Source organism: Agelaius tricolor, unplaced genomic scaffold, assembly GCF_023055355.1.
Source record: "Agelaius tricolor isolate 1412-34295 unplaced genomic scaffold, bAgeTri1.0.p SCAF_2, whole genome shotgun sequence".
NCBI lineage: Eukaryota > Metazoa > Chordata > Aves > Passeriformes > Icteridae > Agelaius > Agelaius tricolor.
In genome coordinates this window covers 88,471,279-88,483,553 of record NW_027269262.1, presented here as the reverse complement: position 1 = coordinate 88,483,553, position 12,275 = coordinate 88,471,279, and the positions used below count along the sequence as shown (strand labels likewise).

The window sequence follows — 12,275 nt, the reverse complement described above, 5'->3', positions numbered from 1 at the left end:
TTCAGAGCAAAGCTTCCACCAGTGGTGTGCTGAAGGGCCATATCCATGTGCCCTGCTCTGGGCAGCTCCTTGTATCCATCAGGTATCAGAGACAGCCTGAGATCTAGCATTCCTCTGGATGAAAGGCAGCCTGAATCACTCATTTCTTCCTTGACTGTCACCTCTGTTGTGGATGCAGAGCAAAAGCTGGAATGGGAATGTCACACACAGAGGCTGAGTGATGCCTGGGCTGGTGGCAAGAGCACACAGTGCAGCTGGATCCAAATAGGTCAAGTACACCTACATAAATGATCAATCAGTTAAAGTGGTTGCCTAATGGCTTTGCAATTCTGCCTCGTAACACAGGATGTGAGTTATCAAATGTGTTACTTATATCTCTAATATATTTTACTGTGTTATTTATGGACTTCCTGTAAACTTTCTGTGGCTGCCAGACTTATCATAGTGTGCACAGCAAGACAAAAAACTTGGAAGTATTATTTTGTTCTTGCAAGGTTTGCAGTGGATGCCAGGTCCAGACTATGCACAGATGCTAAAACACCTCTGAATTTAATTGTGGGTAGTTTGACACCTTTGTAGCACCATAAAGACTAAATGTAAATCCCAGGTTAATGAATGAGAAAATCCCTGTGGTGTCATTAAATCTTCCCCAGAGTGAGCTCAGTCTGCCCAATGAATAAATGTTTAATGCAGTGCTGTGTCAGATGGAGCCATCGATTGGGAGAAAAATGCTCTTGGTTTAACAGGATCCCATCAGCTGAGCTCCACTCAACAGCCCCACAGTGCCAGCAGCTGCTGGGGATGGCTTCAGGGCAGGAATCCCAGCAAGCAGAGTCAGAGGTGCTCACATGGGCACAGAAACATTTCTCCTAGATTTTCCTGGAAATTTGGGATTATTGACAATATCATCAATGTTATCATCATTACCATCTAATCTTTCCTGGCATTCAGAATTGTAATGCCATGGCATCCCCTGCAGTGCATTAATCACTTTCTTAATATCAGGAATTAATGTTTCTCACCACACATTTTCTAAAGTCACAAACAACTGTATTTATAGCCACATCCATTTCCCTACAGCTTTAGCCAAGGAGCAGGTTGGTGAATATTTTTGAGCTGCATACTCACAGATGATGTAGCAAAACACCTGTGGTTGGGTTCCATTTTGTATTGGGATTGCATGGCCAGGTTTTGGTAGTGGGATTGGGGTTGGGGCTACAGGCTTGGCTTCTGTGAGAAACTGCCAGAAGCTGCCCCTGTGTCCAGCATGGGCACCCAGACAGGGTCAACCCACTACACACCTTTAGTTCAGAGTATTCTACAGTCTGAAATAATCCTATATATTTTCTATATTATATTTATTATTAATATTTATAATATTTATATTTATATATAATATTTATATATTATATAATATATTATATATTATATTTATATTTATTATAATATTAATATATTATATTATATTTTATATATTTTATATATTATAAAAATTGTTATCTTATAAAAATTAAAATAATGCAGCTTCAGGATTCACTTTTCAGTTGTTTTAGTTTGTATCTCTTTCTACTACTGCTGCTATTGTTGATTAGCCACTGTGTACTTGAATTACATGGAAGTAGTTTTCTTACTGTCTTTGGTGAATTAGTAAGACTGTAAAAGCAATCCATAGTCATCCCAACATTAAACTAAAAGTAAAAAGGAGAGGTGATTTTATTTTCCTTTCTCAGACAAGAAGTAAAAGGAGTGCTTTGTATTTGGACAGTGATGGTGGTGGTGGTGTTTTTGTTTTATTTTGAATTTCAAAATGTTTTGCTTTCCCTTAATTACTAAAAGTTACACATTTTCCAGAAAAAAAAACTTTTGCAAAATGAAAAGTAGATTTCTTAATTTAAAATGTCAAAGATCCTTCTTTTTAGAAATTTCTTAATACAGCAAACATGAAAAATAGATTTAATTTTGACAAACTCATTTGAAACAAGACAGAAATAAAAATAAATTGTGCTTGAGAAACTCCTTACCAGCTCCAGTTCTAGACTTGTCATATCATGAACCACTGAAAAATTCTTCTAGGTGCAAACACACATAGGTGTCCTGGAAATCCCTTTGATAACTCTTCTTTTCCAAGCAAAGAGTAGCAGAGCTTTGATCACAGCCTACAAATCACTGAGTGGCATGGGAAGGATGTGGAAGCACCTGGGCAGTCTGTCCACCATGGACTTTGCTATCAAAGTTTGTCAACAGGAATCAAACAGCAATTTTTATGTGTCCAGTTGTCTGCTTGGATGTTTTTAAAGAATTCTTTGAAGTAGAGCAATTCACAGACACAGAGTGAATACATTTTAGTGAGTTGAGTGAATTTTAATTTAGGATTTTCACCACAGAGTTATTCTTTTCATTGTCCCACCTTCGGACTCTTGGCATGCAGCTCAAAAAAATCCCATCCCAACCTATGGTGAATATTGGCCACAGAGAAGTTCTCATCCAGCAGGTTAAACCTATGTGTCTGTCCAGCATTGCAAACTACAGGATAAGGAAGGGATTCTTATTTAAGAACTTGTAACAATATATTTGCTATTTAAAACATCAATGTGTCTGTGGGAAAGGGGATTTGGAATATATAGAAGAAAATGAAGTAGCCCCAGGGAAGCAGAGGTGCCATTTTCTGATTAATGGAGTGTGTGCAAAGAGCTAGAGAGGTAGGGCTCCTCCAAAATCACTTTCTAGCAAGACAGAGGCTGTGGAAGACATTCTGACCAGCAGCTTATTTTTCCACTGTTGTTTTTCAACTCATCCCTGGTTGACCTGGCAGACTCCAACCTCTTGGCCATAAATGCCACTGCTCACAACTTGGCTGGACAGTTCTGTCATTCCAGTGCTCCTGTTTTGTCCTGAAAATGCTTGAACAGAGGATTGAGCCAGAGGAATGGACCATAAACAGGTCAGCAGTGAAGCTGCATGTTAGGTTTGAATTCATCAACAAATTCAGGCCTTTCCCTGGCCTCTCCCAGTTTATCTCATGGTTGTTTCCTGCTATGAGGATGAGGCTGAGTGTTCCCTTGGCATGGTAATGACCTGGAAAACTTAAGAGCAAGCTCCCACTGGCAAGCTGTGGTGCATTACCAGTGTGCTTTTCTTCAGTGAACCTGGCATGATACCAAGCCTGGCTGCAGTAACAAAAGGCCATTATATCAACAGTGACTTACTCACATTATGGTTCCCAGTGGAAACAAATTGATCAGGAGTTTATCTCCATGCTCCCAGACATTCATGTGTTTCTGAGTGATAAATGATAGCCAGGTGAATGCCATCCTTGCAGAGCTGGTGCCACCAGTGGAGGGAGCTGGGCTCTCCCACCCTTTCCCTTCACCACAATCCCTCCTTTCACCTCCTCTCTCAAGGCTGGAAGTCAGGTGCTGTGTGAAGAGATGGTGGTAGGGGACATGATGTTTCTCAAATAGGAGGAATTTATTGGGATCATAGAATGGATCATCAGCATTTTTTATTTTTAGAGTCACAGAGTCACAGAATCATAGAATTGGAGCTTGGGTTGGAAAGGACCCTTAAAGATCATCTAGTCCAACAGGGCTCCTCTGCCAAGGCAGGGACATCTTCAACTAGATCATTTTGTTCAGAGTCCCATCCAGCCTGGTCTCCAGCACTTTCAGGGATGGGCATTTAGCACCCTTCTGGGAAACCTGTTCCACTGTTCCACCACTCTCACTGTAAAAAGTTCTACCTTGTTTCTGGTATAAATCTTCCATCTTTTAGTTTAAAATAATTTTACCTTATCTTGTCATTACAGACTCTACTAAAGAGTCTCTCCCTACCTTTCTTAAGCCCTCTTTAAGAACTGGGAAACTGCTCTGAGGTTTCTCCAGAGGCTTCTCTTTTCCAGAGAAAAGCAAGCCCAGATGTCTCAGCCTGTTCTTCATAGGAGAGGTCCTTCTCCTCAGATCTGCTCTCAGTCTTTTCATCCTGTATTGGTACCTGGGGTTGCCCTTGTTGAACCTCATGAAGGAGATTTTGGAGCCAGATAATCTTTCATGGCATTTGCAGTCCCATTCAAAACAAAGTTTCCTACTTGGTCTGAAGTCATGAGTACACACTGTAGCCCATGGAAGACAGCACAATTAATCCTGGGTATTAACAGTGTGATTTCTCCAGCCTTTGCAGGAGTGAACTCTTGGAATGCAAGGGAGGAGGATGTGGTGGAGGAAGAAATGTCTTCACCATGGTGGGAGGTGGCAGGGATGCCAGCTCTCCACACCCAAGGATAGGAGCAGACTCGTGACCTTTCCAAGCCAGATCCTCCAGTTCTTTCTTCAAACACTGCAAGGGAGTTTTCATTTCCAGACCACTCAGCCACAAGCCTGATAAAGTCTGCCAGGATACTTATTTTGAGGCAGCAGAATGAAAATTCCCCACCCAAGCTTCTTTTGATCCCATATATATCTAGCACAAAGAGGTGCCTGCTTACCCTGACCTCACAGACCTGTTCTGCATGTAGGGAGGATGGGCTGTGTCAGAGTACCAATAGGCACATTTCTTTTGGACCTGGCCAGCCCCAGCCTGCTGCCAAACTGCTCACTGATAAGGCACAAGTGGGTAATGATTTTTTTTCAGATCACTGGCACCTAAAATGCTGTTCAGGTTACGCTCCATAAACCATCTCCAGTTTTTCTCCTATTCTCTGTGATGGATGTAACACTGCCCAATAGCTGGCTTCACATTCAAGAGGCACAGAGGAGCTGCTGCATTCAAATTTTTCTGAAACTACTTTTTCTCATGGCTTAAATGCTCCTGAATGCTTTTGTTTTCCAGGCAAAAGTTGCTTGGAGTGGACATTTTAATAAATCTGAGAGCAATATACCAACTACCTTACCTGATTTCAATGCTGCCATGCCATTTGACAAACAGATTTATGCCTCTCAGCATGGCCAGTGATGGGGCAGAAGAGTTACAGATCATTTTCTCCCTGATTAAATGGCAGGTGAGACTTGGGTCTGCCTTTCTGTCTGTGAGCACACAGGACAGCAACACACATGCCATCTCTGTGGGGATGTAATGATGGACAGGAGAAAAGAGACAGTGAGTTCTGAGAGACAAAACACAGTCTGATTTTAATTAATCATAGAATGGTTTGTGTTGGGGGGGACTTTAGATATCATCTGTTTTCAACCCCCCTCTGCTGTGGGCAGGGACACCTTCCACTAGGCCAGGCTGCTCAGGACCCCAGTCAGACTGGCCTTGAACACTTCCAGGGATGAGGAATTATATGGAATCCCTAATGTAATTAAGGAATGGATGGATGGATGGATGGATGGATGGATGGATGGATGGATGGATGGATGGATGGATGGAAGAAAGGAAAGGGATGTTGCCCCTTGTGTCACATGGTGGCTTTTGGTGCCCTATAAGGGCAGGGCTCAGCTTTGCCTGCCAGAGCATGGAACAGGCTGAAGTGGCAGGGGCTGTGCTGGGGCTCCCCATGTCTCCCTGGGGCCTTCAGGGCTTGGTGGGACTGACCTGCTGGAGCTGAGGACAAGGAGCAAAGGTCTGAAGGGTCCCAACACCATCTGGTTAAGATTCAGGCTCACTCCCTGTGCTCAGCTCTGACTGCCTGCCAGGCTGTCCTGTAATTCACATTCTGTCTCACAGAGCAAGAGCTCAGAGGTCTCTGGTGAGGTGTCAGACCAAGGAAATGTTCCTTTCTAAATGTCAGCCAGCTCTGGCCAGGGGAAGCAGGCAGTGATGAGCCTGGGCAGGGCAGACAAGGCTGTGGTTTGGAGTGAAACAGTTCCCTCCATTGTTTCCCACCAGCCCTAGCACAGACCTGGGGTGTGAATTTATGAGCGTTTTTCCAGGGACGTGCTTTTTGTTGTCCTAGAATGAGATTTTTCATGGCTGCTCTGGGCCCTTGTGGGTTCAGTAAGGCAAGATTTAACCTCCCAGGCCAGGGCTTTGAGACCAAGGGTTGCTCAAGTAGTTGCTCACAAGAAGTGTGGACAGAAAAAAAGTCTTCAAATGGCAGGAAGGATGCTTTGGGACATACTGTTGGTGTTGGCAAATTTATAACATCAAAGCTGTCAGTGGCTTAGCTGAGAAACTACTTAATCTCTGTAGGCTTTACAGGGCAGGAATCTGAGCTGTGTTTCTGAAAATGGGCACTTGCAGTTCTGCTGCTGAGGCCTTTCTAGCACAGCACATCCTCTTGAAGCCAAATTGCAGCAAGTCTTGAACTTACTCCTTCAAGTGTAGAGTTTCCAGCTGTAAAATACTGTGGGATGTCCAGAGGCTGTGTGATGGCCACCATCAGTCATGAGAGAGCTGCAGCAGGTCACACTGTCCTTTCCCTGACAGGGCAGGGGGATATGTGAGGTTTGAGTCTAAAGGATTTTGGGACCTCTGAGCAGTTCAAGCCCTGCATGGAGCACTGGCAGTGTCTCTGTGCTGGGATGCTGCTGTTCCCTGCTGCCTTTGTGCTCTTCTGCCTGACACAGTGTCTGGAAAGTTCTGGCAGCTTCAGACTAGAGAGTGCATTTCACACCAGGGTCTTAATGTGAGTTACAGACCAGGAAAGCTGGATCCTGAACCACCAGCATCTAACACAGGCTGACAAAGATCTCCTCAATGTGGTGCTGGTACAAAGCACTTCTTTGCTGGGAAAGTGGGCATCAAAAAAGGGCCAAACACCAATGTACTGGGACATTTACACTGTGGGGGGATGAGTGGTAGTAGTATGGTGATTTTCTCAGTTTTTTTCATTGTTATTTTCTTCATGCATTTTGTCTAAGGCCCACCCATTAAAAGAAATTAAAAAAAGATAACCATTACATAATGGTTATTATTAACCATTAACATTAATATTGTGTGGCTGACCACACAGATGTTGTGTAATGCCCAAATGCCCTTCCCCTGCACCCCATGAGCTGTTCCATGCCCAAGGCAGCAGCACAAATCAGTCCCAAAGGCAGAGTTGACTCACCTGGGTGAGTTTCATGCCTGAGGCTGAGGCTGTGCAGGGCCAGCCCTGGGAGGGATGCAGGCAGGGTGTCCCTTCTGGGAGCTCTTGTGTCAGGTTCCCACCTGCCCTTGTGCCCCCAGGCTCCTTGGGCTGGTGCAGGTGATGCTCCTGGGATGGGCCTGGGAGCAGCTCAGCCGGGCATTATTCAGGTTCCCCTTTTCTTTCTGTGCTCTTTGTGGGTGTGCAGATGAGCTTTTGTCAAAGAACCTGGCAAGTGCAGTGAGAATACATTGCATTTGTAGGTGGATTTGGAAAAAAAAATATTTCCTTAAGGGGTTAAGAATTGCTTTGTATTAGTCCATTGAACCGATGGGGTTTTATCTTTGTTGATTACTGGATTGGCAGGGGACCAGGGACATTCTTCAAATTGTGAGTTTACAATGCAAATTATCCTCCTCTGTCTTGGAGAAGGAAAAAAACAACAACAACAAAAAAACCCCACCAAATAATAAAAAAAAAAAAAATTAAAAAAGGGTCTTCTGGTCTTCTTTCTAAAAGGTGAGAAGACAATGATGACAATCACAATTGATTGATCCTGGTATCTTTTACAACGTTAAATGTAGACAGAAGATTCAGCTCAACTCTCACAACCATTTAATCACCCTGGACCCACTTTACACTCAGGACAGAGTTTGGAGGAGCTTGTCTCTTCTGAACCTGCCTCTCTGCTCTTCCTGGGACATGACCCTTTGCATTTTCCCTGCCCTGCACATCACTGTGTATTATCAGCATAAATAAACTGTCCTGGGGTGCACAGAGGTGCCTCACATGGGGACAGTGACATGGTTAAAAGAGGAGGGAGTGGGAAGGGAGCAGGCAAAATCCAGCCCAGAAATAAGACCTTAAGCACCCAATCACTTAAGGTAGCTTAACCTGCTTGGTGCCTGGGCTGAGCTGGGGTCTCTGAGCACAGGCACAGCTGCAGGCAGGCAGTGCTGAGCTCTGTTTATCTCTCAGGGAGCTGTAGCTGGGAGAGGGCTGGGCACTAAATCTCCCTACCTTAAGTCCCCAGAAATTGTTTCTGGATCTGAGGCCAAAATAGCCTGTTCACAGATGTGCTAATGCTGAGGTCATGCCAGGGATGGTGATAAGGACTGTGGCTGGTATCATGCTACTTGTGATGGCTTAATTTAACTATCACAAGTAGTATCCAGAAGTGAAACATTCCCAGCAGCTGGGGTTGGCATCCCTGCATGGTTTCCCACACCAGTCCCTGACCTTGCACTTCCCACTACCTTGGTGAATCCTGTGGAAACAATTCTGCAAATATTTATGCATCTTGTGTGAGCAGAGAGAGGGAGACAGACACAGGGATAGGCTGAGATGTGATACAAGATGTTGTGAAGAATAAAAGTAATGATATCTGGGTTGGATCTTCCAAGTATTTTTAGAAAGGAAAAAAAAAAAAGCTCCAAGTGACAATGAACTCAAAAAAAAGTTTTACATTAATTTCAGTTATTATTTTCTTCAGGCCCTAAATTGAATATATAATCCCTGGAGCCTTTCTGTCAGCATATACATATATATGTGTGTGTGTATATGTGTATATATTTTTATACATATTTCTATCATAAGTATCTATAGGAAGCATGAACATGCAGAGGAAACTGTAAGTAGTAAGAATTAAAATAGAGTATCCAGTGTTTGTATCCACAAGGAAAAAGGGCCTTGGGAACTCTGGTTTCTTACCTTCCCATCATATGCTAAAAAAACACAGGATGATTAGGAATTTGAAGACATTGTAGCCCACTGTGTAAACACTGGTTTGGGTTTCTTCCTCCTGGAGTTATAAGTATAAATTTACCTTAGCTGAGTTACAATAAATCAATCAATCAATCAATCAATGTGCAAAATGGGTGCTTGTTTTGGAGGCCAGAACTGTTTAATCCACTCTACTCCATTTTACAGGCTTTTCCAAGACAGGCTGGATAATCCCTCTCCCTTCTCCTCTCCAAACACCAGAGCAGAGCAGGAGCTGTGTTTGCAGATGCTGCCCTGGCCCAGGCTGACAGCAGTGGGGGGCTGACCCTCCAGCATTACAGCCCTTGAATTATCCACTCCATAAATGGAAAATCAATTTGCTTCTGGGATTGGGCATGTTTTTCGGGTTGTTGGAGGCTGTGTTTTTGTTTAGACTCACAACCACATCCAGGCTGGAAAGCAAATGTGTTTGGGGCTGTTCTGCAGCACAGAAAGGAGCTGGCATGGATGGGGTTGTGCATTGGGGCTGCTCTCTGAGCTCCCTTTCTCACTCTCCAAGGCATAGTGGCAGCATCCCCATCATGTCTCTAAGGTTGAGATTCCTGAATTTTACCCAGGAGTACTTCAGAAGATTTCTGGTTAGTGTAAAAACTTTCCTCTGCAACATTAAAGTGAATGCAGGATGGCTCCCTGATGTACTGGTGCAAGAGCCCAAGCAGATGGGGTTAATACAGCCCTTTGTTATCCTGCCTGACCCACTTGTCAGCCCTTGAGCTCCTATAAATGCACGTGCAGGGGCCAGACTTAAAATAAATCTCGAGGCATTTGGCAAACAGCAGCTAATTGAAGGGCACATGCTGCCCATCATGTGCTGGGGAGGAGAAGCCTGGGGCAAAGGCTTAAAAAGGAGGTCTGAGGTTCCTGTTTTCAGAACTGGCTGTGTGGGACTCTGTAAATATTTACACAGCACCTCTACAATCCAAGCTGTTCCCAAGGTGGTGAAGGGGTTTGGCCTGGGGCAGCTGCTGGCAGATGCCCAGGAGAGGAGCTACAGGAAAGCTGGGGATGCTGCAGCTGCACTTCCCTCCTGCCTGGATAAACAGCACATTTGGGTGAGGCAGTGAGGGGGGTCTGGCCTCAATGCCATGCACAGAAATGGGTTAAAATAGTGAGGTTTTGTGGTGACAGTTGCAGTTTTGCTGGCTCTTTGCTGGGCTGAAGCCTGCAGTTGGGCAGTGAATGAGACTTCTCTCCCTGGGCTTTCATTTGTTCATAAGTTGCACATATCCTGACATGGTTGCTTCTCTGATTTTTTTTCCTACCTCTTTTTTTTTTAAACAAAACAAAAAACAAAACAAAACAAAAAAAAAACCAAAAAAAAAAAAAGAAAAGAAAACAAAGAGTGTTATTTAAGCAATGGCACTTTGGGGACTTTTTGTAAACATCTGAAGTTTTATAAACAACATGTTTTTCTTCCCACAAAACAATGCCTGTCCCACAATGGCATTCCTACAGAACACTGTGGGAAGAAGGGATTCATGTTATGACTTTTAAAAATTTGTTTAAATCACTGCTGCCAGGAGGGGAAGGGAGAGCATCTCTGGGTCCCTCTGTACCTCCAAAGCAGCTTGGTGCCTCTCTGCCTAGGCTGGGGTCAAGCTGCTGTCACCTACCTTTCTTTGACAGAAAAAAGAACAATATTCCATGTGAAACAAAGGCCATTTATACTTTGATTTCCCCTGTTTGTCCCAGGACATATGAGCTGTTTTTTCTTGGCTTTCTCTAATCTCAAATCCAATCCCAATCCTTAAGAAATTAAACTGGCTGGGGAAAGAAAAAGAACTGATTCTTCTTCCTCCCCATCCTGCTCCTCCTCCTTTGCCTGCTGCTCAGCTGCTCTGAGTTTTGAATACTTTGCTGCATATCTTGTGGCTATCAAGGTCAGCCTGAAGGAGGGAGGGGACTCATTGTCATTCAAATAGCTACAAACTGTAATACAAACAAGGCCGGAGCAGAGCCAGGGGGCTGATTCAGTACAAAGAGACTCTGTCCACAGGTCGATGCTCTGCCCTTTCCAAAATTTCACCCTCACACTCCTCAGTGTGCAAATACCAGAGCGGAGCTTGAAACCAGGGCTGCTGTTTCAAGGACTCTGACCTGATCAGAAGTTCTGGGATGGGGAGGGAAAAGCAGAGAAATTAGGTTAGAAAAAACTGACCGTTTTTCTTTCTTTTTTTGTCTGTGTGTCCCTAGGTTGCAAACTTCTCTCCATGGCTTAAATGGACATTGAAGCATGTCTCTCTGATGGAATGTACAACCCCAGATGATCCAATTCTTCAAGAATTAAATTCCAAGAAAAAGAATACAATCCTTTCTACGATTTGCTTGTTCTAGTGTATGGCTTGCTCTCACACACAAAACCTGAGTTTTAATTTCTGTATGCAGAAAGACAAGGGTCTGCCTTCAGTAAACCCTCACCAGGAGAGGTTTAGGACACAGAGAGGTGGAAGGAGCTTGGAAGCATTGTGAGAAGGTGAAAGGAAATACCCAGCTTGTCCTTTTTTAAGCCCATCTGGGGAAGATGAAACTTCTCCCTTATGGCTGGAAGTAGTGGAGTCAATCAGTTCAGCCTTGGGCTGGGCTGGTGACTGGCAGGGACCTGCTGCAGCTTTTCCTTTTTGCCTTAAGTTGGACCCTGTGCTGCTCTCAGCCAGCGCTGGGGTGGAACCCCAGGGGCAAAGATGGTTGTGGTGAGGAGGAGGAATGTGAAAGTGTTCACCTTCGCCTTCCTGCTGATCACAGTGACATCCTTCCTGCTGAACTACACTCACCAGGTGACCTCCACCACCTGGTACCCCCGACAGCTCGTGGTGCAGTTCTCAGAGCACGTCCAGAAGCTCTTCAAGTACCCCAGGAGACCCTGCAGCTGCCACACGTGCATTTCAGAGCTGGGGCGTTCCCTCTGGTTCGACCAGAGATTCAACTCAACTATGCAACCTTTCCTGACCTCACACAATGCCTTGATCCCAGAAGACAGCTACAGGTGGTGGCTGGTAAGTGGGGGGTGTGGGTACAGCCCAGGCTTTGGGTGGCAGTGGTGGTGTCAGGCACATTGAAAGAGATGTTTTCTGCCCAAGGCATTGGCTGTCTCAGCTGACAAGGTGGAATTGGAAGGAGTGGGTGTCTGTGCTGGTGTTCAGCACAGAGGGGCTTGGACTGCACATTCACTTGCCCCAGACTAGAGAAGTCCCTGACAGAGTTAGGTGGTAGATCCAGAATTTGCAAATGTCAACACTGTAATTTTCTCCCTTCTCTTCCAAAGACCAGGCTTTGTAACCCCTCTGTTTCTGCTTCACATGGGCTCTTTGCCATTCATCAAGGTGGATCATCAAACTAATTGTGAAGTGGGTGATTCCCCCAGGGGCTCTCCCTACCATAAGATATGTAAATAATTAGCAGGATTAAATGGGAAGTTATTTATGCCATGCCTATGAGAACATTCTCTGTTGTGGCTGATGGTGTAAAACAGATCCAGAAAGCTCATGGG

The 12,275-nt window shown here is 44.6% G+C and overlaps 1 protein-coding gene across 1 annotated transcript in view; it reads left to right on the top strand.

Moving 5' to 3' along the window:
- Positions 1-12,275, top strand: part of ST3GAL1 (ST3 beta-galactoside alpha-2,3-sialyltransferase 1) — a 79,390-nt gene that overhangs the window by 41,744 nt on the left and 25,371 nt on the right. Inside the window, exon 2 of the mRNA XM_071421842.1 lies at positions 10,982-11,781. Coding sequence (XP_071277943.1) covers positions 11,470-11,781 — 312 coding nt within the window. The 5' untranslated portion in view covers positions 10,982-11,469. The remainder of the gene's footprint in view (positions 1-10,981; positions 11,782-12,275) is intronic.